The sequence below is a fragment of the Tenrec ecaudatus genome, chromosome 1 (genome assembly GCF_050624435.1).
Source record: "Tenrec ecaudatus isolate mTenEca1 chromosome 1, mTenEca1.hap1, whole genome shotgun sequence".
Classification (NCBI taxonomy): Eukaryota; Metazoa; Chordata; class Mammalia; order Afrosoricida; family Tenrecidae; genus Tenrec; species Tenrec ecaudatus.
Window position 1 is genome coordinate 173,702,569 of NC_134530.1, and position 25,335 is coordinate 173,727,903.

Consider the following 25,335-nt stretch of genomic DNA (forward strand, 5'->3'; position numbering starts at 1 on the left):
AGCGCACTGGAGAGGTGGGGCCGTTTACTGACAGGGCGTCCACCCCATTGGTCCCGGGGATGAGTGACGTGTGAGGCTCCGCCCCCGACCCATCCCCTCTCAGCGCCCGCCCCGTCGCCTGCGCTCCGGGCGCTGACGTGTCGCCGCGCGCTGTGCTGCTCCTCCCCGCGCGGGCTACCACCCTTGCGGGCGACCGAGGGGCGGGGTGGCCGGGGCCGGCGCTCCCCTCGGCGCGAGCTCGCGGCCCGCCCCGCCGCCCCGGCCCCCCCCCCCCCCCCCCCGGCCGAGGGTATAAAAGCAAAGCCGGCTCCAGGCGCCCTACAGGGTCCACGCCGGGAGAGCCGCCGCCGCGCCGGCCCGCAGTCTCGCCGACGGAGGTAGGTGAGCCGGCTCTCCCTGGGGGCGAACGGCGGGCTCCGGGGCTCGCCGAGGGCCGATGCGGCTGCTGTCGCCACCCACGCGCCTCCGCGGCCACGCGCCCCCGCGGCCACGCGCGCCGACGCGGCCACGCGCCTCACGTACGAGCCCCGCTGGCACGTCTCACCCTCGGTGACCCGGCTGGCGTGGGGCTGGGCTGAGAAGAGGGCGCCCCAGATGGACGGGATTTGGGGGATCAGGTTGGGAGCGGTCCTGGAGCCCGAGGGGATTGTCACGGCCGTTGTTGGGGTGGGGAAAGTCTCACCTGGACGGGACTCAGGGTCCCTGAGGGTCTTAAGCCCGGGCTTGGTGGAGGGGTCTTTAGGGGCGCTGGAGTCTAGCTGGGGGTGGGGGGAGACATTCCAATGGGACAAAGTGATCGTTGGGACTGTTAGGTGGGAGGGTGGAGGAGGTGAGGGAAAGAACTCGGAGAGTAAGACAGGGACCGGAGGGTGGTACCCACGGGCATGTGAGAGTGGGACAAAACGTAGTCGCCCCTGTATTTGTTTGAATACTGCGAAGTGGGAGAAGGTTGAGATTTGTGGGTTTCTCCTCACTTGGCCAAGCAAAGGTGCTCTTGGAGGGGCTGAGGGCACACGTGTGCTGAACATATGGCTTCCTGAAGATGATATCAAACTTGGCCCCACACTGTGCAGTCTATTTATTTGTACATGCATTTTGAAATCTGAAGTCAGGCAGATTATGACGACACGGGGTGTGTGTGTGTGGGGGGGTACTTCAAAATGTGCTGGGGAAAGTGGAATGAAAAGGTAATGGAATTTGCCCACGAACTTTCTGAAGTCCCCTTGTATGTGCAGTGCCTTTTATTTCTGGGCTTTTAGGTGAAATTCAATGGATGTAGGCTGGAGAGTTTGCAGGAAACCCTTCTATTTGTCTATTTCTCCTTTATTAGTCAGTTGGCTGACGCAGACGACTTCATTAGCTGGGCTGCCAGAATTTACAGGATTTCGTGTTTAATGGCTCAACCCCAGGACTGTTTTTCAAAAGCTCTCAGAAGTTTTCTTACCAACTTGTGGGAAGTGGGTGGTGGTGGTGTAGATGCAGGGCCCTGGAGTTAAGCTTTGGGTTTCTAACCCCCAAGGTTGGAGGTTCAAACCCACAGCCACTCCCTAGGAGAAAAGATAAAGCTACCTGCTCTGGTAAAAATGTACCCTCTCAGAAACCTTAGGAAGCAGTTCTACTCTGTCCTTCATGGTTGCTACGTGTCTGACTTGATGGCAGTGGAGGTTTTTTTATTTTTATTTTTGGATATATAGGTGCAGAAGCAGGGGGCAGGAGGGAACCAGGAAAGGTACTCTTTTTGCAGGGGGCAGGGAGCCTCACCTTTGTCAGGTGGAGAGGATGCTGGTTTTGAACTGCTGACCTTGTTAACACTTTGTAAGCGACACTTGCATTTTTCTGTATTACTCAGGGTTGCTATAAGTTAGAATCAACATGATGGCAGTGATGGATGAGTTGAAATTGACTTTATGGAAGAGGGGTAATGCCATTTTTGTGGTGCAAATTAAAAGAAATCCACAAGAGTCGAAATACAACCGTGAGTCTAGTTCACCTGAATTTTGAAAATATTTCAGGTACTAATTTGACACATTAAACACTAATGACAGAAGACCAGATGAGCTGTTGGAAGGACATCAAGACCATCATTCATGAAGAGAGCGAAAGGTCATTAGGAAAATAGGAAAGAAAGAAATGATCAAAGTAAATATCAGAAGAAACTGAAACTTTCACTTAATTGTTGAGAAGCTAAAGCAAATGCAAGAAAAGATGAAGTCAAGGAGCTGAAGAGAAAATTTCAAAGCCCCCCAGGAAAACAAACCTATTGCTGTAAAGTCAGTTTCGACTTATAGCAACTCTTTAGCGGCCCAATAGGACCAGGGTAGAACTGCTCTTGTGGGTTTCTGAGACTGACCATGAGAGTAGAAAGCCTCATGTTGCTATTGTGGGTTTCTGAGACTGAGAGTAGAAAGCCTCATGTTTCTGCCTTGTCGCGGTCGGTGATTTCGAACTGCTGCCCTGTGGTTAGCCCACTGAGTAACCATCGGTGTGTCTTTATTTCTGAATAAAGTATGTAAAAGTTTCACGTCTCTCTCATTCTCTTGGAGAAAGCCCCTTCTCCAAGAGATAGCATACCGTGGCAGTTAAAAGCCTGAATTTAGGAATCACACTTTTTGCCTTTAAGCCCTAGTTCTATCACTTTATTAATTATGGGAACTGGGCAAGTTATCTCGGTTGTTCGGTTTCTTCCTCCATAAAATGATGCCTGTAGTTCTGTTGAGAATGGCATCCGGAGTACCTGTAAGGCATGGAGAACTGCACCGACCGATTGTCAGTGATGTGGACTGTTAGAACACACAGGACACTCACAGATGGAGGCTCTTTTGTCCTGACTTCGTAAGTCGCGTTTCAAGTTGAGTGGTCCCGGAGAGGTAGGTACTATTAGCCTCAGTTTACACATGAGGAAACTGAAGTAGAGGGAAGTTAGGTAGCTCAGCCAAACTCGCCAGAATTGTGCTCTGAACCGCCACGTAGCTTGCCATTTGTTAGTGTTAGGGTGAGAGAAGACAAGTGGATTGTGTTTGTTTTTACCAACTTTCCTCAGTCTCTTACATTCAAAAAGCTACAATGCAATGATGGTTCAGGGCAGTGGCTCTCAAGTTTATTGCTTTTACTCTCACTTCCTCTGCAACCGAGTTCAGATCCTTGTTGCTTACCTGTGTACCCCCACACCCCCACCATTTGTTTTTTCTTTTACGTGTCCCTTCTCTTTTGCATTAAAAAATATTTTATTGGGAGCTTTTACAGCTCTTACCACAATCCATACATATATCCATTGTGTCAAACATGTCTGTACGTATGTTGTCATCATTCTTTCCAAAACATTTTCTACTTGAGCCCTTGGTATGAGCCATTTTTCCCCTCCCTCTGCTACCCTCCCTTCTCCATGTCCCCTTGATAATTTATAAAGTCCTTTTTTTCATGTCTTACACTGACTGCTGTCTCCCTTCACCCACTTTTCTGCTGTCCGTCCCACTGGGAGGGGGACCACACATCAATTATTGTGATGGGTACCCCCTTACTCCCCCCCCACTTCCCTTACCCTCCTAGTATTGCTACTCCCCTTATTGGCCCTGAGGGGTTTATCTGTTCTGGATTCCCTGTGTTGTGAGCTCTTATCTGTACCTGTGTACATGTTCTGGTCTAGCCAGATTTGTAAGATAGAATTGGGATCATGATAATAGGGTGGGAGGAAGCATGAAAGAACTAGAGAAAGGTTGTGTATTTTGCTGGTGCTACACTGAACCCTGACTGGCTCATCTCTTCCTTGTGGCCCTTCTGACAGGAGGTGTCCAGTTGACTACAGATGGGCTTTGGGTCTCCATTCTGCCCTCCCCCTCATTCACATTGGTAGATTTGTTTTGTTTTGTGTCTTTGATGCCTGATCCCTGAGTCCATTGATACCTCATGATCATAGAGGCTGGTGTGCTTCTTCTATGCGGTCTTTGTTGCTTCTCAGCTAGATGGCCGCTTGTTTATCTTCAAGCCTTTAAGACCCCAGATACTATATCTTTTGTTAGCCAGGCACCATCAGCTTTCTTCACCACATTTGCTTACGCACCCATTTTGTGTTCAGTGATCCGTGTCAGGGAAGATGAACATCACAGAGTGCTGTTTTAGTAGAACAAAGTGTTCTTGCATTGAGCAAGTACTGACTGGAGGCCAATGTCCATCTGCTGCCGTAATACTTTATAAATAAATATATGTACATGGATCTATTTATCATATAAAATGGATCCCGTCTTAAAATCTATCCTAGCCCTTGGCTACTTTCTTTCATAGTCCTGTTTAGCAATCTACCTGTTGGCTCCTTAATTACTTTATATAGTCTTAGCTCTAAATCCCTCTACTTAGTTTTCAAGGCTCTTTTTGGTCTGCTCTGTGACTTTCTTTCCCCCCATTGTACGAAGAATATCAACTTTCTGACTCCTCTGCACCCAGGCACACTTTCTCTTCCCTGCCATCCCAGTTTCCTTATCCATCTTACTTCCTTTACTTGGAGGAGGCCCAGTTCGATCATGGCTTCCTTTGTTAACACTTTGTGAGCGACACTTGCATTTTTCTATATTATGCAAGGAGATTAATACTTCCTCATTCTTGCTTTCTCCTCTTTGGCACTGTCCAGTTGAACATGATGCTATCATGAAATGCTCTTAAAAACCACTGCTTTCTTCACAGATTGTATGTCTGAAATACATTCCATTTTAAATTCTTAGTTTGAGATCTTTGTGAATAGACACTGGGCATGTTTTCCTTCTCTATGGACACTGCTACTGAAACAAAGGCATTTTCGTGATTACACGTGTCCCTGTGTTGCTGCCTGCTGAGTAGAAAAGAGTGCTTTCTAACAGGAATAAAAGTAGAGAGAGAGAGAGAGAGAAAAAACAGGACTAAAAGGGGAAGAGCTGAAATAGTAAGCAGTGAGGTGTTCTTCCAGGGTGGCTCAGCGGGCAGAGGTGTGGTACACAGGCAACCGAATGCGCTCGTTACAGGAATGTGAGTCCTGGAATCCAACCGCTTGCGTTTACAGCCCAGCTCCACCAGTGGGGTAGGTTGTTTAATTTCTCTGTCTCAGTCTCCTCAGTTGTAAGACAGTGATAGTAATAGCACCTCTATCACAGAGTTGCTGAAAATTAAATGAGAACATGTAGGTAAAGTACTTAGTGCACTGCCTGGTGTGTAATATGAACTAGGGTCTTAAAAATTTCATCTCTTTTAAACACTGAATGGCTCAAAGGTCCAAGTTCATTTCCTTAACACCAAGTTTTTAAATGTACTTACTTTTTGGAGGAAAAGCCTCAAGTTTGAACTTTGACATGTTTCATTTTCTGTTTTAGGTCTATAGGTGTGGAAATTAGACCCCTACTTTCACAAAGCGTGGCGACCAGAGCATTATGAATGTGAATGACCTGAAACGCAGGTTGTCCAGAGCTGGGCAAGAGCACCTGCTACAGTTTTGGAATGAACTGGAAGAAGCCCAACAGGTAGAACTTTTTGAAAACCTTCAGGCCATGAACTTTGAGGAGCTGAACCTTTTTTTCCAAAAGGCTGTTGAGGGGTTCAACCAATCCTCCCGTCAAGAGAAGGTGGATGCACGCATGGAGCCTGTTCCTCGGGAGGTGCTGGGCAGCGCGACCAGGGATCAGGATCAGCTCCAGGCCTGGGAACGGGAAGGTACTGGCTGTATACACATTTGCCATAAGGTTTATTGTGAGATACGAGGTGGATTAGGAAATGAGTGTTTTGACCCCCTAGTTTCAGGAGGAGATGAATTGTGTTGGCTAGATTGTACAGTCTTGCCCATTGTCAGCCCCTGCATTCTATTTTTCTTTTCTAGTGTCCGATTCCAGGCTTTTCTTACCCAAGTCTTCATTTGCCTCTAGGAAGCCTGGTGGTATAGTGGGTTCTGTGTTGGACTGCTAGCCAGTTTGTTGTTGTTGAGTATATCCCGTCACTTCTGATGTACAGCGACCTCATGGGACATTAGAAACGGTTCCAGACTGAAGCAGAGTGCCAGGTCTCTGCTCCCAGGGAGCTCTAGGTGGGTTTGAACTCCCCATTTGGGGTATGTGTGTGAGCATTTGGTATGCTTAACCATTGCACAATCGGGGCAATAACCTAACCTGGCTTTGTTCTGTGTTTCCAGCACTGGTGCTATATTTATCTGGGTTCCTACTGCCCATACAGGTTAGCTCTGCCTAACAGTTTTTCTCTGCACATGATATGAGTATTAAGCCTCGACTGTATATTGCAGAAGGATCCTGCATACTCCTTGTCAAAACTGGGCCCCTGCTCCTCAACTGTAGACTGCAGATTACATTAATATGTATATATTTTCTTTTTAACATTATTACAGAAACAATATCAGAATAACAGAAACACACTATAGAAATCGCCCATAACCTTATCAAGTCAGTGTTATTATTTCCTCACATTACCACCTAATACTTTTGATTATACGTTTATTTTTTTCATGTATGTGTAATGTTATAGTTAGGATTTTATAATTTCACCACATCATGGCTATTTTTATTTCATTTTCTACTCTTAGTTTCCCTTTTCCCTCTTGCCATACGACGTCCTGTGGTTGGGACTGGTACCTGTGTTATCAACCTTCTGTAGCCTTAGGAGCTCTGGTGGCGCAGTGGTTAAGTGCTCAGTTGCTAACTGAGCAGTTTAAACTCACCAGCCACTGCAGGTGGATGATGTGGCTGTCGGCTTCCATAAAGACGACAGCCTTAGAAACCCGATGTGGCTCTTGTACTTTATCCTACAGGGTCACTATGAGTCAGAGTTGACTTGGTGGCATGGATTTGTTTTGGTACCTCTCTGCGCGCCTCTCTGTGTGTTCCTCTGCGTTCTTCTCTGCGTGCCTCTGCATACCTCTCTGTGTGTTCCTCTGCGTGCCTCTCTGCATACCCCTCTGCGTGCCTCTCTGCATACCCCTCTGCATACCTCTCTGTGTGTTCCTCTGCGTGCCTCTCTGCATACCCCTCTGCGTGCCTCTGTGTGTTCTTCTCTGCGTGCCTCTGCATACCCCTCTGCATACCTCTCTGTGTGCCTCTCTGCATACCCCTCTGCGTGCCTCTCTGTGTGTTCCTCTCTGTGTGCCTCTCTGCATACCCCTCTGCGTGCCTCTCTGTGTGTTCTTCTCTGCGTGCCTCTGCATACCTCTGTGTTCTTCTCTGTGTTCTCTGCATACCTCTCTGTGTGTTCCTTTGTGTACCCCTCTGCTCGCCTCTCTGTGTGTTCCTCTCTGTGTACCTTTCTGTGCTCCTCTCGCCTCACAGATTCACTGGTTTTACCCTATTCCAGGCCTCCCTAGAGATTCCATTGCTGGAAATGCTGTTTTCATAGGGAAAATGGGAAGGAATTCTAAGCTGGTAGATGTCCAACCCCTTCTTCTCCGTGCTTACAAAGAACAATTCTGTTGCTACATGTTCTGTATATTTGATCTTGACTTGAGGATTCATTTGAAAGGGTTTGACGATAAACAAACATTTGACAGTAGTTGGATTATCTTTGAGGAAGGCCCTTTCAGATCTGAAAGGGTAGTGGCTAACCGCACATCTTGCTTGGAACAGGGCTCTCACACTGAGATGCGAGTGTGACCTCCAGATGGATCCTTCTGGATGGAGAGCTCTAATGATAACATGGCCCCTGACTAATTTGGGGGTTCATTAATCGTTCCTTTTACCCCGTGTTTCAAAAAGGTTACTATTTCAAGCCTAAAGTTGCTCAGGTCTCCTCTTATGCTTGCAGTTGCCAGCTGCCTATATTTCCTCTTTGCTGTTTGAAGAAGATTAAAGCTCAGAATCAACTCCTGTGGGAAGTTAAAGCTTTGACTCTGCTTACATAATAACCAAGCCCACCTGTCATTTGAGTCTGTGAGTCATGCTTACCAACTCCTTTATGACCTTTTTGTTGGGATAGGTGTGGTACCAGCTGACGTTTATGATCTTTCATTTAAACTCAAATCCAGAACTATTAGAACCATGTTCAGTAGTAGACGCTGCAAAACAAACTTCCTTGTGGTCTAGTGTCAAAGGAACATATTTATTTGTGGCTTAAGCCATAGGAGTGGAGAAGGAGATCCTGTATGTTTTTTTCTTGCCCAGAAACTGTGAGGTATTTACAAATTAATAAGAAAATGAAGATGTCCTTAGTAAGGCATGGAGGGAAGTGATTGTGAAGATCATAGAGTGTTATTTGAAGGAAACTAAGCAGGATGTCTTCTTGGAAGGACCTGGGGAACATTTTGTGTGGGTCAAAGGTAGCATGCGCGCCCTGGCGGTGTAGTTGTTTAGTTGTTGCATGTGGGTTGCAGTCCGCATGGTCTGTAGTTCAAAACCACTAGCAACTCCTGAGGAGAAAGACTGGGATTTCTACTCCCATAAGCACTTATAGTCTAGGACACCCACAAGGGTATGCTGATAGATCAGCATTGACTACTTGATGGCAGTGAGTGAGTATAGTAATTTCAAAGTATCAGGTAGCTATTGACATTCTAATGGCCATTTTAACACCAAAGGTGGAAAAAATTCTTTATTTCTGTAGGAGGAGTATGTAAGTGCTTCTTAAGGAGAGCTCTTGTTGAAATCATGACGAGTTGTAGAAAACAGAAGGTAGAGGAGCAGCTGGAAAACCTCTTTCTTATTTTTTGAAAATCATTTTTATTGGGGGCTCTTACAGCTCTTCTAACAATCCATACATCCATTATGTCAAGCACATCTGTACATGTGTTTGCATTAAAGAAGCATTAAAGGATAAGTTGACCAGATTTTAACATTGCTAAAGTGGGACACCAGCGGGACACCATTGATAGGCCTCATATCCTGGTGAAATAGCCACATGGCAGCCGAAAACCGAGCACCCTAGCTTGTCATGCATTCTTTCCAAAAATCGGGACTTTTAAAAACGCCGCGGGACGTGGGGAAAATTGTTAAAAATTGGGACTGTCCTGCCAAAAGCGGGACGTCTGATCACCTTATTAAAGGAAACATTAAAGAACTAGAGGAATGTTGTATATTTCATCGATGCTGTACTGTACCATGGCTGGCTCTTCTCTTCCTTGTGACCCCTATGTGAGGGTATATCCAGTTGTCTACAGATAGGCTTTGGGTCTCCACTCTGCTCCCTCTCATTTGCATCAATATGTTCATTTTGGTCATTTGATGCACGATACCTTATCCCATCAACAACTCATGATCACACAGGCTGGTGTGCTTCTTCCATGTGGGCTTTGTTGCTTCTCAGCTAGGTGGCCATTTGTTTAACTTCAAGCCTAAGACCGCAGATACTCTGTCTTTTGAGAGCCAGACACCATTAGCTTTCTTTACCACATTTGCTTATACACTCATTTTGTCTTCAGCAATTTTGTTGGGAAGGTGAGCATCACAGAAGTCAGGTTATTAGAACAAAGTGTTCTTGCATTGAAGGAGTATTTGAGTAGAGGTCCAGTGTCCATCTGCTACCTTAATACTTTAACATATATACCATACATACTCAAATATAAGCCGACTCGAGTATAAGCCCTGGCACCTAATTACTACCTGGAAAACCAGGAAAACTGACTGACTCGAGTATAAGCCTAGGGTGGAAAATGCAGAAGCTATTGGTGAGTTTCAATAATCAAAACAGATGAAAATAAAATTACTAAAAATTGAGATATCAGTGGGGTAATGTATTTAAATATTTATTTTAAATGAAAAAAAAACATAAATAAAAGGACAAGTCATTTAACATTAGTAAACCAGCACAGTAAGTGGAAAATAAGTTCAACAAAAACAATAAGGTATCAACAATGATACCTTAAGAGTACTATTCCCTGAGCTCCATCAGCAACCAAGCTAAAATGGAAAGAGTTAAAGTCCTTCAAAACTGGATTCCTCATTATCATCCGTATCCCAATGCGGAGCTTCAGCTGGTGTGAGGTTATCATAGATGCTGTCCTCACTGAGATCGCCATCATCACCATCACTGCTGTCATTTTCATACAAAGCGCAGTCTTCACTGCCTCCATAGCATTACTAATACTACATTTCTGGAAGGCACATCACACCATGTCTTCTGGAATGTCTTCCCATGCATCTCGAACCCACTTTGCTCTTAACTCTATGTCAGGTTTCATGAGATTTCCTCCTTTTGTTAGTTGGGTTTGACCAGATGACATCCATTCATGACACATCCTTCGCACATGGTCTTTAAAAGGCTTATTCAAAGATACATCCAGAGGCTGCAGTACAGATGTAAGCCTACCTGGAATAATGGCTAAACTAACTTTACTAGATTTTGCCAATTTTTTTTATGTCGTCCGATAGTTGGGCTCTGAACATATCCCAAACAAGTAATGATGGCTTTTTCTTTAAGGCTGCTCCTGGTCGTCAGTTCCAAATTTCTTCCAGCCATTTTTTTGTTCCATCTTCATCCATCCAGCCTTTAACATGTGCACACACAGTAATTCTTGGTGAGAAATTGATCTTTTTAGGCAAGGTCTTTCTTTTAAAAATAATAACACGACGCAGCTTAGTTCCATTAGCCAAACATGATAGAACAACTGTAAAGTGTTGTTTTTTTTTTCCTTTCCTGTGGTTTTGAGAAAAATGTTTTTTTCTCCTAAACTTGCCACAGTTCTGTTGCTTGGAAGATCAAAAGTCATGGCAGTTTCATCCATATTCCTAATATCTGCCAGGTCATAATTATAAGTCCTTCTTTGTTTTATAATAAATGACTGGAATGACATAATTTTTTCTTCAAGTTCTTTTGGCAATTTCTGGGAAATCTTTGTTTGTTGGCTCAAACATAGTAGGCCAAACCTATTCATGAAGTGGGTACACCATCATGCTGACACAGCAAATTTTTCCATGCCTGGTGCTTTATATTTGTCATCCTTAGCCATTTGTAGAGCACATATGTGGATTCCCATGCGTGTTACGCAGTAACTATTTTGACAATACTCTATCACCCATTTATGCAATTCACTCTCTAGAGCCCCATAAAAAGACGTTAAACTACGGAGAGCTTTTTTAGCTTTTGGAATCTGTTCCAAGTCAGCCTTCATTTTCCACCACTCCCTCACTTGCTTTTCATCAACACAGAATTCCCTACTTGCAATACTGTTATTGCTCTCTTCTGCTGTTGACACAACCTTCATTTTGAAGCCAGCCTCATATGACTGGCGTTTTTGTTTTGGAGTATCCATTTTGGATACTCCATATTTTAGAGTTTTGTTTTTGTTTAATAGTATACATTTCTAATAGGATAAAAAAACAAGACTTTGAAAAAGAACTTTCGTGGTAATGCCCCCTATCCCCCGTGATGTGTTAGCCGGGAGGAGGGGGTGAGTTCGTGCGGGCGGGGGATGCAGGATGTGAATTAACACAGAGACCCGAGGGGAGAGACGGAGCGCAGCCACAGACACATCCTTACCAGTTCAGCTGCCGGTGTAAGTGAATCACTACGAGTGCTTCTGCAAATTGGAGCCGTCCCTGTCATAGGACGGCTCTGATTGGTTAGATGTGAGTAAAGAAACATTCAAAGCCCTGCAGTGTCAGCAGGGCTTTGAATGAACACCGGGAAACGGCAATCACCCATAAGATAACAGGTGTGTGTCCCATTACCTCGGGGTGGGGGACCCCGAGATGTTACACATCGCTGGGGTACCACTGACCTGTGTATAAGCCAAACCCCAGTTTTTTAGCACATTTTTTGTGCTGAAAAACTCGGCTTATACACGAGTATATACGGTATGTAAATAGATCTTTGTCCCTATCATTTTATGTAAGTATATTTACATACGTACCTGCCTATAAATGTCCTTTGCTTTCTAGTTCTTTCATCTGTTTTCTTTTACTTTCCTCCTGTCCTACTATTATATTCGACCTTCATTTGGCTTCCAGTAATTTCTCCCGGCTACATTGCACTTCATCAACCCACCAGGCATTCTACGCCCTCCTTGCCATCAATTTTAGATAAATTCTTGTTCTCTTGACCCTGGGTTTGTTGGCTCCCCACTTCCTTTCCCCTACCTCCCCTTCTGCCATGTCCATATCCCGTCCTTCCACCCCCAGAACTGTTGGTCCCATTGTTTTCTCCTAGGGATTGTTTTTCCTGCCTATATTATAGAGATAGAGATGAAACAAAAACAAGACAAAAGTCTATACATAATTCCAGGTCTCTCTGTTGACCTTTATGAATGTTTTCTAATCGAGTGATGGGGTGCCAAACCCTATTCCCAAAGTCTATTTTTCGGATTCCTTGGGAACTTAATTGCTTTACTCCCCTTGCTGCTCTGTTACACTCACTTTGTGTTTTGCCCTGGTGTTTCGGGGGTCAGACTGGGCATAATTTCTGTTCTGTGTCTCCAGCATTGTCCCCTGTAAGGGGATGCCATGTCTAGTGGTAGGGCTGGCTTGACAGTCCTCTCTGTGCTTTGGGTGCTCTGAGCAGGAATATCATCTCTGGGGCTTAGTGGGCCAGGCTATGATCCACTCTCTCTCGAAAACGTGTTTCTTACAAAGTTGGAATTTTGAAAGAGAAGGAATTAGATTGCTGAAGACATAATGAGTGCATAGCAAATGCGAAGAAAGCGGATGGTTCCTGGCTATTAAAAGATATAGCCTCTGGGGTCTTAAAGGCTTGTAGACAAACAAGTGACCATCTAGCAGGGCAGGAACAAAGCCCACATGGAAGAAGCACACCGGCCTGTGTGATCATGCGGTGTACACGGAAAAAGTATCAAAAGCTCAAAACCATGCAACCAAATCGATGTGAAGGAGGGTGGGGCATGTAGTGGAGAACCAAAACCCACCTGCAAGTTAATTGTACTGTCACTCTCAGAAGGGCCACATGGAAGGCATGATAAAAGCAGGGTGCAGTACAGCACCGATGAAGTACATGACTATTATCTAGTTCTTTAATATTTCCCCTCCTTACTAAGATGGGTTTTGCTTTACCCCAGTTAATCATGTTAGACTTGCATATGCTCATTTGTATAATTAAGATAGTTGGATGTATGAAAGCCAAGATAGATAACCCTTCAGAAACAGTAACAAGAGTAATGGTTCCCCGAGGAATGGGAAGTGAGGGGGGCTTGGGGGATGGGGATACAACTGATAGCACTGATGTCTGTATAACACCAAGCAAGGGGCGCAAACAACAGAATTCTACGTAGATGGACAGTAAATGGATATGCTGGATGGTGTAAGATGTATACACACAAAAGGTTAGGGGGATAAAGAGGAGCTGATAGGAAGGATTTCAAGAAGAAAGAATATGTTTTGAAATGGACTGTGGTAGTATTTGTACAGTACTGTTTGATGTGATGGAACTATGGAATGTTATGATCTCTGTACGGGCTCCCAATAAAATGATAAAAAAGAATTTGCTTTTAGGGGAAATTTCCCATGGGGTGAGAACAGGGAGAGGGGAGGGGTGTGGGGGGTGGGGGAGGAAAGACCAAAAGAAAAAAAAAAAAACCAAGAATATTTAGAAATTAAATATTTTAAAATTAAAAACCAAATCAAAGTCAACCTCCACTGAGCTATTTCTGACTCACAGTGTGCTATAAATCATTATGGGAGCAGAAAACCATCTTTTTCCCACTGGGCGGCTGGTGGCTTTGAAAAGCAGCCCAGTGTATAACCTACTATGACATCTGGGATGTACTTAGAAATAAGAATAGAAAATGAGCCCCACATATGAATCCCTTTGATTAAACAATAATCTCAGATTTTGTTTTCAATATTAGTCCAATTGCATTGATTTATTCATAGATAACCACATATATAATTCAATAGTTTATATTGAGAAGAGTTGTATAATCATTACCACAATCGATTTTAGGACATTATCTTCTTTCTTGTACTCTTGTTACTAGCTCCCCATTTCTCCCCATCCTCCTGTGCCATACCTGCAAGAAACCATTAATCCAGATACTGTCCATAGATTCACTCATCCTGGATTTCAAAGACCAAAAAACTGCACATACAAAAAGCTAACAACAATAACAAAGTAAAATAGAGAAAATACTCAATAAAAAAGAAAGCAGAAAATATTCCAGGATTGAAATGGGCCAAAACGGAGATCAAATGATAAGGTGTTAAATTTTAACTTAGCTACTTTTACCAGAATCCACTCTCCAAAATACTCTGCATGATAGCCAGGCTACTCACATCCCTGCTCTATGGTCACATGGGATTCACCTAACATTAATCCATGCGGTTTTCCCTTCACTTCAAAAAACAAAACACTGATTCAATATTTGACTGGGACAAGGGGGGGGAGAGAAAATAATGTTACATTTTAACCTAACTGTAGATACTATTTATTATCTTCTCTACAGTACTCTTTGTCTGATAAATGGTTATTCATATCTCTCAACTGTGTTCAGACAGGATTCACTGGAATCTACGTATGGACCCTGCACATGGATTTTCAGCTTCCATTGTCACCCATAGCCTTGTGCACAATTTTAGCTCTGATGCCATTCCCTCCTTTGGATTTGGATTATAGTATTTACAATCCTTGGATCCACAGGCTGGTGTGCTGCTGTCATGTGGTCTTAGCTGATATATCACTTAGATGGTTGTTTCTTTGGAGGCAAGCCTTTAAGACACCAGAAACTTTTCTTTCTGATAGCTGGGTCCCATCCAGTTTTTTCACCACACTTTTGCTATACTACTGAGATCTTCAGTGATCTTTTAATGAGGGCAATATTGATCAGTTTTTTGTCACTTGCACCTCATCCATTTTTTCTTTGCTGTAATATTTTAAGGCAAAAATGTCCTGTTAATCTTATTCTCACATATTTGAACTTGCATCTCTAAATATATGGACATTTTGTTACTTCTTTATGCCCAAATGAAACTCACACCAATTCCTCAATGTCTAGTACCCTGTCCAAAGAGAAATTTCCTTGATTGGCTCATTTTTATGATTAATTTTGTAGGGAATGACTGAATTTATAAAACAGTAGTGTCAGCTATGAAAAGTGATTAAATTTTAGAGATTTAAATTCTCTCCTTTGATGAGCCTCCTTGGATCGTTTGATTTCCCTCAGTTGCACACGTGTTTCCCATACTCCTCTTGCCCCGGAGTCCTGATACTTTAAATGGGAGTCTGGCGGTGCTCTGCTTCAGAAACACCTGTGCTGCCCTTCTTGCATCAGCTACATGGCCCTAGCTGAAATGAGTGTGAGGGGCAATATTTTCAGGCATAGCTTTCAACAATAGATTCTCTAATATAATAACAAAAGCACAAGGAGTAAAACACAAATAAATGGAACTCATAAAAATATACAATCTTTGTTCGGCAACATATTTTACCAAAAAGAAAATGAAACAACAAGCTACTGACTGGGAGACTATCTTGAGACAATTCTGATTCAGCAGTCATAAAAGACTGCTGGGTTTCCAAGGCTGTGACTCTGTATAAGAACAGAAAGCTTCGTCTTTCTCCTGAGGAGTGGCTGGTGGTTTCACCCTGCTGTCCCTGCTGTTAGCAGATCATGTCTTATAACCCACCAGGGATCCTTTGACCACAAGCCACTGCAGATTCTTATATTTCTTATAAATGTTACTAGGAACGGTACTGAGACTCTGTTGGGCCCATATATGTAACTCTGAGGAGAGAGATGACTTCAACATTTCACTCTGGCTTGGATTTTTAAAAATCTAATTTGATCTGCGTTGAAGTTATTTCTGTAGCAAAAGTTAATATCTCTTGTGCCCTATAATACATGGAAAAGATGACGTAGTGATGTACTTTTCAGGATTTTGAAATTTTGTTTCCATGGAAGTTTTGGGGCAGGGAAACTGATAATCCCTTCGTAGATTAAATCCATTAATTATCAGTAAATGTGTATTCAACTAGGTACAGTACTGTACTTTTCAAACTTAAGTTATAGCAAATACCAGTACAGTTTGAAACAATATATTATTGCCATGTAACAAAAATGCTTACATAATACTAAGGTCTGCTTAATTTCCTATAGTATTTCCCAATTATTATAAAATAGGCACTCACTTATATGTTACATGCTTTTGGCAACTGCTGCAGCTTTACTGTAGTAAGGTAGCCAGAGTGGGTGAGTACTTCAGGCAGTGTATGTGCCACGTGGCATTGTTAACCACAGCTGCTCTTGAGTTACAGCTGCCCTTGGTACTCCAGGGACCACTTTCTTTCCTCATCCACGAGATGCACAGCAGGAAGGAGTTCATAGAGACTTTTTTTAACCAGAGCTACCTGAAGGTAAGTTGCAAAGCATTGTCACAAAAGAACCGCTACAAAATCACAGAAACAAACCTTTGTCAAACAAAAGCATTAAATCATGAAGCAATAGTTTGTTGATATGTCCTCCAGCTGGGGTCGTACACTTCTGAAGGTTGTTTTCAGCTCTCTATTCCATCCTGGAGGATTACACATTGGGCGTTCCAAAACCACCAGCCTCTCTGAGGGAGAAAAACGAGGCTTTCTGATTTGTTGAGGTCAGTAGCCTCAGAAAACCACAGGGACAATTCTTCGCTGCCGTATGTCCTTATTATGAGTTGGCGTTAACTTGATGCCAGTGAGTTTGGGATTCTCTTGGGCTGGTGGGGATGGTTAACTTTCCCCCCAAAGAATTCTACTTTCTTTGACTAATGTCACCTGAGAACAGTAGTCTAATGTCACCTGAGAACAGTAGTTTAGACATACCTTAGAGATTCAAATTGTGTTCCTTTTAAATGTACTTAGAAATTTAGGAGCAAAGAGAGGTCTGTTGGGTCAAGATCAGGGCTGTAGGGTAGATGGGTGAAGTTTGGAAGATTTCCCAACAAAATTTGTGTGGGGCAGCGCTGGCTATTTTTGATGTATTCCTATGATGGAAAAACATTACTTGCTGTAACTTTCCTGGCTGTTTTCTCACCAGTGCAGTTTTCACTTCTTTTTCTTTTTTTAATTAAAATCATTTTATTTGGGACTCGTACAGCTCTTGTCACAATCCATACATCCATCCATCATGTCAAGCACACATGTACATTTGCTGCCATCATCATTCTCAGAACATTTGCTTTCTACTTGAGCCTGTAATTTTGGCTCCTCATTTTACCCCTCCCTCCCGTGTTCCTCCCTCATGAACTCTTGATAATTTGTAAATTATTATTATTTTCTCGTATGTTACACTGTGCGATGTCTCCCTTCACCCACTTTTCTGTGGTCTGTCCCCCAAAAAGGAGATACGTAGATTCTTGTAATTAGTTCCCCCTTTCCACCCCACATTCCCTCCACCCTCCAGGCATCGCCACTGTCACCACTGGTCCTGAAGGGGTCATCTGTCCTGGATTCCCTGTGTTTCTAGTTGTTATCTGTACCAATGTACATCCTCTGGTCTAGCCAGATATTTAAGGTAGAATTAGGATCATGATAGCGTGGGGAGGAAGCATTTAAGAACTAGAGGAAAGTTATGTGTTTCATCGTTGTTACCCGTCACTCTGACTGGCTCATTTCCTCCCCACAACCATCAGTAAGGGGGTGTCCAGTTGCCTACAAATGGGCTTTAAGTCTCTACTCTGCACTCAACGTCTTTTGTAATGATATGATTTTTTTTTCTTTGTTGCTTGATACCTGATCTCTTCGACAGCTCGTGGTCACAGAGGCTAGTGTGCTTCTTCCATGTGGGCTTTGTTGCATCTGAGCTAGATGATCGCTTGTTTATCTTCAAGCCTTTAAGACCCCAGATGCTATATCTTTTGATAGCTGGGCACCATCAGCTTTCTCACTACATTTGCTTATGCACACATTTGTCTTCAGCAATCGTGTTGGGAAGGTGTGTATCATGGAATGCCAATTTAATAGAACAACATGTTCTTGCATTGAGTAAGTACTTGAGTGGAGGTCCAATGTTCATCTGCTGCCTTAATACTAAACCTATAAATATATGCACGTAGATCTATTTCCCTACCCTCCTATATAAATATATTTACATATGTACATGTCAGTATTTAGACCTCTATAAATACTCTTTGTCACCTAGTTCTTTCCTCTGTTTCCTTTTACTTTCCTCTGTCCCACTATCATGCTCAGCCTTTATTTGGGTTTCAGTAATTTCTCTCTGTTACATTGCCCTTGCTGACCAGGCCTCTCACAACTTCCTTGCCACTAATTTTGGATCCCTTATTGCTCCCCTGTCCTTGGGTTGGTCAGCACCACCTCCTTATCCCTGCCTTCCCCTCTGCCATGTCCCCCCGGAACCACTGGCCCCGTTGTTTTCTCCTCCAGACTATTCATCTAGTCTATCTTATCTAGATAGATCTGTAGAGATAATAATATACACCAAAAATTAATCCATAGCAAGAAAGGCGACGAATGAGAACACAGCGATGATAACAAAAAAGAAAACCAATGACCCATAAAAGAATAAATTAATTAGAAGAAAAGAAAACATTTTAAAAAGAAAGAAAAACCTGTAAATAGATTAAGGTTTGCTTTTTGATCTCTGGGCGTGTCCTTCAGTCAGGTCCGATGGGGTGCCACACTCTGGACCCAGAGTCTATACTTTGTATTCTCTCGGGGGCTCCCTGCTCTGCTCCCACGGTTGCTCTGCCGCACGCGCCTTTAGTGATCTGCCTCGGTGTTGCTGGGTCAGTCTGGGTCAGTCCTGACACTGAGTCTCCACTGTCAGGGCCCTGGACACTGAGTCTCCACTCCTCCTTAGGGCCCTGGGCCAGCAAGGGACGGCATGCCTCGTAGTGGGATCAGCCATATGGTGTCCACTCTGTGCATTAGCTGTTCAGAGCAGGGATATCATCCTCCAGGCTTGGTGGGCCAGGATGTGCTCCACTCTCTCTTCCTCCCCCTTCATTTGCTCCCCTTTGCTCTGATCAGACGTACCCCTCTCCCCTAGCTGCAGCTTCAGTGCCGTCCTCTAAGGTAAATTCTTTTTGAGGGAGGGGCTGTTGTCTATGTAGCTGGTATGGGCGCCGAGCCCTCAGGCCCCTCCACTGGCTCCCCACTCCTTGCTGGCACGCTGCCTTCGTCTGGCACTGGCTTTAAGTCTGGTCCCTCTTTCCCTGTGGAGACACAAGCAATACCCTCCCCTTGGGTAGGTCAGTGCCCTAGTCCCCCATCACAGATCTTTTTTTCCCCCCCTCCCCAATCACTTCTTAAAACTTCGTAATAAGCCTCTGTTTGGGCCTGTACCCTTAAAGAAAATCTGTCAAAGTTATCCCTTGGGAAACCCAAATTACAGTGTCCATAACGTTCTGAGCTGACCTCCTGGCTTTGAAGGTAACTGAACAAGAAAGCCTCAGAAGCCACTGTCATGAAGGAGCCTTTTCGGAAGGCTCGCCGTCGAGACTAAGACAAGTACACCACCGAGAGCAGTTGTCTGGAGCCAGTCACTGGTCGCAGAGACTTGCTAAACACATTTCTTTTGGAAAACCTGTGCACACAGGAATTGGAACTCTAATAGCGGTAATACTTTTAACTCACCTGAGTATGTGGGTTGTGTTATAAATGACTATACTCATCCTGGTTCGATGGACAGAAGTTACAAACCTAAGTCTTCCCTAGAATTGTACACCTGGCCAATATAATCCAATGGCACTCTGAGAAATGTTGACCAGGTGGGTTACCAGGTCCCCAGTTGCTCCTAAAATTCAAAGTACATTTAAAAGGAACATAGTTTGAATCTCTAGGGTTTGCCTGAACTACGGTTCTCAGATGACATAAGTCAAAGCTTGCAGAATTCTTTGGGGGATAAATTGACCCCCGCCCCCAAAAACCAACCCAAAAAACAACACAACAAAAACCAAGGAACAAAAACAAACTCAAGTCGATTCGAACTCATAAATGACCCTACAGAACAGGGTAGAACTTCCCCGGTGAGTGTCTGAGGCCACAAACCTTGGTAGAGCAGACAGACTCCTTTTTCCTTCCTCAGAGGAGGTGTCTTCTCCCTCCTCGGTGGTTTTGAACTGCTGTCTTTGAGGTGGGCAGCCCAATGCGTAATCCACTTTGCCCCCAGGGCTCCACCAGGGAAGTGTTTGACAAGATGGATTTAAGGTACAAACAATGTCTTGTATTCTTTTTTTTTTTTATTTTATTTTTACCCTACTGTGTAGGCATGCCCAGGAAAGGGTCACACCATTCACTGTACCCCAATGTGCCCCAGGGACTCCCCTTGAGGTGAGCCCCAAAGCCCAGGGACTGGCTGGGGGAATGTCATGTATTATAAGAAAGATTGGTGCCATTGTGGGTTACAAAACCTAAAAACGGAAATGCTGAGGAGAGTTGATCTGTGAAAGAAAAAGTATAAACAGGGTTATTTTAATAGTTGGCTTGAACCCGTGGACCACGCTGCACTGGTGTTGTGTGACCACCCAGCGAGTAGCTGCTGAGACATGGAGCTCACTCTGGAGCAAGGCTCTTACCTTTTTCTGGCACGTGTTTGTTATCTTTGGACTGAGAATGAACTGTAAGAACGGAACAGTCAGGAAGACTTCCTAGAGCCACGTCAGCAGTAACACCAAACACATGGGCCTTGTGACGGACGTCAAGGTACAGAAAGAATGACGGCTTCTGTGCCCAGAATACTCACCTTAGGCTGCTTTTGACGCTGTTGATAAGCACTCGTTACTCTGCCACTTGGTGAGCTGTGCGTACATGACCACAGTGCTGTATCCGCCTTCTGAGAAGGTGCAAAATTTGTTTTGCAGCAAGACCTAACTGGCACAGACAGGAGCACTTATAAACTGTTTATTCAATGTAATGTGATTATAGGGTGTGGTCCCAGATATGCTGGGACATAAAATATAAATATCCATATATATGTTACAAGACCCTTAACTTCTCTGAACCCATTATCTCTAAAATATGCAAAGTTATATTTGCCTTTTAGATTGTAGCTACTGTTTTCCAGTTTGTTCCGCCCCCAGGCCAATCAACTTTCCCTGCAATCTTCTATTATTCATTGCAGTAGCCACCCAGACCTCACAAACAGTGCTCTCAGTTATGGGCTTATTAGGGAAGTTACCCGGTTACAGTTCAGGATAGAGATGTTCAGGAGACAGTTGTTAAGTCAGAACATGTTACAAAGCCCTTTTAGGAATGCCGAACAATGCCCAGAGGACATGCTATTACACTGTAAGCCTTAACCGGAGACTTTCAGTTTCAGCTTCACTGGTCAGCAAGCCCTGCTCTCCGAATGAAGTGCCCAGAGGCAGCCCACTCCACAAGCTTCAGTCCGAAGGCGCTCAGCGACAGCTCTGTGGGTCAGCAAACCTGACTTGCTGAGTAAATGCACACTGCAAGCCAGCCTACTACCTGAAAACACTCAGCCTTGTTTGCTCTGCAGGCTGGGGAGTCCCCTGCTCTATCTCATGCTTTGACTTCTGGTTCTGCTGCTGCTGCTGCTTCTCTGTCACTTCTTTGATGCCAACTTGTCTTCCTGGATCAAGGAGGCTCACTGTATGTGCATCTTGGGTCCCAGGGGACACATTCTATTCCTGGCCTTGATGGTAGTGAAATTACCCCTCCTGCTTCTGAGATGGTTCACTTTATACTTAGCAAGATGGAGTCACTCACAGCGGAATCATGTAACAATCAATTAGAATCTCACCCATCTTCTTGCCCAGACCCATCTGGGAAAAGCCTTTTGCTGGAAGTGATAGAGACTGTGGCCAGAAGAGCCACTAAAGAATTAACTGCCTTGCAGGGATCTAATATTCATTATCCCTGATTTTTCTTTCTTACTTTCAAACTCTAAGAAGCTACAATTAATTGCTCTGGGTTGAGGCAGGGAAGAAAGAGCAAGCAAATTAAATACCAGATAAAGGTGAAAATTATGGCAATTCATAATGCTCTGACTGTTTTAATGGACGAAGCATGTTGAATAGCTGCTGAGTGATGATGCCTTTGGATTATACGCATTCACTATTAAAGGAAAAAAGGAGAATTGGGACGGAGAACTGTTTTGATTTTATAGTGAACTTTTAAAAGCACATTCATTTCTTTTCATTCTTGATTTACTAGTATGCTTGCTTTAAGAAAACCTAATATGTTGAAAATACTAAACTCATCAAGTTGGCAGAGTAGCTAAACCCACATTACCCAAGGATTTGAAAAGTGATCCTCATCACTCACCCTCAGACCTGACTTTTAATTGTGGGCAACACGCAAACTTCATTCTTAACGCTCTGAGAATTGTAGCAATGTGTGAAGTTCAGAAAACAAGACTTGAAAAAACTGCCTTCCTCTCATTTGAAACTACCTTGTTCTAGTTCCCAGAGACCTGGCCTTCGCGTTGGCTTTCACATCTGCTACAGTGTTTTGTGGTGCTGAGATGTGGCCCCTGTAAGTGGCGTATGTCAAGGTTGTGGGGGTATAGGTGCCTCCTCCTGATGGTCTTTCAATAGCTGTTGTCTTGAAAAATAATTTTCCTGCCCTCCTCTTCATTTGAATCATAACTCCATTTTGAATTTGTTTTAGTCCAAAGATTGAATGTGCTTTTTTTTCAGATATTATGGTTGACTACTCCTTAGTGTTGAACCTTGACCTGGTGAAATGGACAGGCTTCCAGACAGAACTAAATATTTAGGTCTCACATCCTTCTGAGCTACTGTAGAAGACCCATTTGTTTTTAGACATTTTAATTGATTCTATTGAAGTATAATTATATACAAAAACACACTGGTTTTGTGAGTTTCCACAGTAATGTCTACTATGTAGCTACTTACCACCTCAGTCAAAATCTAGGGCATTTTCATTACCTAGCCTCGCACGGTGCTTTCATCCCCTTTGCAGGTAACCCCTAAGCCCATTCAGCCGAGTTAGGTTTCAGACCCAGACATCCTGACTGCGGAGGGAGCCCGAGTTCCTAACCATTATACCACACTCTTTTCCTAGCTGAAGGTTTCTTTTCTTTACATCTACTGGGTGGTAGCTTGTTTGATATATTTGTATGCTCATTAATAAGTTAGACTGGCAGGAATGCGTAGCATCACCATTCATTCTGAAACCTTAGCATTCTCTTTTATCCAGTCTTTTTCTTGACCGATCACAAAGAGTAGTCAATAAATCACCTGCTCAATAAGTAGTGAAATACTGGCAAACAGCTAGAAAACCCCTGGATATTTGCCTTGTGCTACCATAAAACTCATGTATTAGTGTATGAAAGTATCTCATTCCTTTTGTGGCACTTGGTTGGGTTATGTAAATTTAATCGGCTTACTAGTTTAAATGTTTATTTGAAGAAGATTGTCGATACATGGTTCTAGATGGGTTGCACGGTCTTTATGCCTCATGTAGTATAGAGAAGATTGTAGAGGTTTTGTGATAACAAGCATTTGTTTGTTCTGTTTTTCTCTTCTAGGGCTTTTCCAGATTTCTCAGAACAAAGTAGCAGTTCTTCTTCTAGCTGGTGGACAGGGGACAAGACTCGGAGTTGCATATCCCAAGGGGATGTATGATGTTGGCTTGCCATCCCATAAAACACTTTTCCAGATTCAAGCAGAGCGCATCCTGAAACTACAGCAGTTAGCTGAGAAAAATGGCAAAAAATGCATTATTCCCTGGTAAGACATGTCTCATGGGGAGGTATCAGCACATATATTGGTTTATAATATTTAAATGCATATAGTTTATTCATAATCCAGGCTTATATCCTGCTACTACTGCTTTTCTTGGAAAGTATCATTTACTGTGTATGTTAAAAGCAGTAGCTGGAAAAAAATCAGTATATCCTCAATAAGCTACGTGTGTACTCACATCCAGTTTCTATATCCCTGCCTGAGTACCTGTGGGTACTCAGCAGGTCCCCTCTTAGTCTAGAAACTACAGTGTATAAATCTCCGGTGTAAAAGCATTTTACCTCTGAAACTTGAAAGCATTGCTTTTTGTTTCTAGTGGTGTTGAGAGGTCCAAAGCCATTCTAATGTCCGGCACCCCCGCCCCACCTCCAGCTCTCAAAGCATGTGGCTTCTCCTTTGCGATTCCCCATGAGGTGGTAGGGGCCTTTTTCAGCCATTGCTCTGGGCACTAAGTGGGCTCTCTCAACCTAGAAACTCAAACCACCAGGTTTTCAAGGCTCCTGGTGAGTACAGCGTCAAAACTGAGCAGTGTCCCTGCGGATTTCATTGTCTAACTCCCACACCCACTGACAGTCCATCTGGTTTACTGCTATGAATCAGACTCGGTTTCTTAGTCTGTGCTAGGGAATCTGCGGATGGGGTCAGTGGTTCACCGCGAGGCACCTCAGGGGAAAGGCCTGGTGACCTGTTTCTGAAAAACCAGCCTTTGAAAACTGAGGAGCCCGACTTTACTCTGACACACATGGGTCGCCATGAGTCAGAGTTATTCAATGGCTGATAATACTAAACTCTATTATTCTCATGGGCCTTCCCTCAGATACTGTTTCTCAAACACCAAGAGATTACAGGAAATTGCTTCTGAAAAGTTGGGTTTAGTGCACTAATAGCCTTCCCAGAGCAGCGTGTGACGTTAACACGCTTGGAGGCGGACATCATCCGCGTGTTTGCCTCTAACCTTGTCAGTCGGCCCCCGGAGACCAACACAAACGCCCCTGGCTTCCCTGTTCCTTAGCAGTTGCCTTCTGCCTGGTCCAAACCCTGAGTCTCTGCCACTAGCCAGGATCCCAAATCAGCAAATGCTCTAGGAAAAGGCAGCTCCTGATCCTCAGTTCCCCTTTAATGATCCCCCTCTGCAGAATTTTAGTTCCATTTCTTGCTGTTTCTGTAGCTCTCGAATGCCTTTAAAAATACGGCTTTTGAAAATCCCCAGCTTTTCTAGTTGTCAGCACGAGTGTTGGCCTGTGGTGAGTGTGTTTTGTCATCTTGATGCCTCAGGGGGCTTTTGAGAGACGTGTGGGTTCCTGATGGCCAGAATTCAGCTTACAGCTGTGGCCTCCCACCAGCAAGTTGGGCTTGCTTCTCTCTTCCTCCCACCTCCTCACCACTCAGAATGTCTCTTCTTTTCTGATACCGAGCAGTTGAGCCAAATATTTTTCCATCTCCTTCTGAATCATGATCAAACTTTAACCAACATTTATTTGGTTAAAGAGACAGACATCCACTGTAGTGGGAAATGATATTACTGGCTTCATTCGTTTGTTCGTTCAACAAATATTCATGAAATGCCTGCTTAGATCTAGGTCGATCTATAGCAGCAACAGACAGACATCTCCCTGTGGATGTACTTAACCATCTAGAAAGGGCGAATGCTACGGCCATCACCAAGGGCTGTTTTAGACAGCACTTGTTCTCTTGTGCCGTTGCCACCTGTCATCAGGATGACAGCACCGGGCACGAGTGTGCTCTTGTCATTCTAGATGGGTAGGGAGCTCAC

General features: G+C 43.9%; 1 protein-coding gene across 5 annotated transcripts in view; it reads left to right on the forward strand.

The window, feature by feature from the left end:
• The first annotated feature begins 232 nt into the window (after positions 1 to 232).
• Positions 233 to 25,335, forward strand: part of UAP1 (UDP-N-acetylglucosamine pyrophosphorylase 1) — a 42,638-nt gene continuing 17,535 nt past the window's right edge. For 3 of the 5 annotated variants that reach the window (XM_075564129.1, XM_075564156.1, XM_075564164.1), the window contains exons 1-3: positions 233 to 377; positions 5,334 to 5,670; positions 23,345 to 23,546. In XM_075564129.1, coding sequence (XP_075420244.1) covers positions 5,391 to 5,670; positions 23,345 to 23,546 — 482 coding nt within the window. In that variant the 5' untranslated portion in view covers positions 233 to 377; positions 5,334 to 5,390. Of the gene's footprint in view, positions 382 to 530; positions 618 to 5,333; positions 5,671 to 23,344; positions 23,547 to 25,335 lie in introns of those variants that run through there. The other 2 variants (XM_075564148.1, XM_075564138.1) reach the window with 2 other exon arrangements.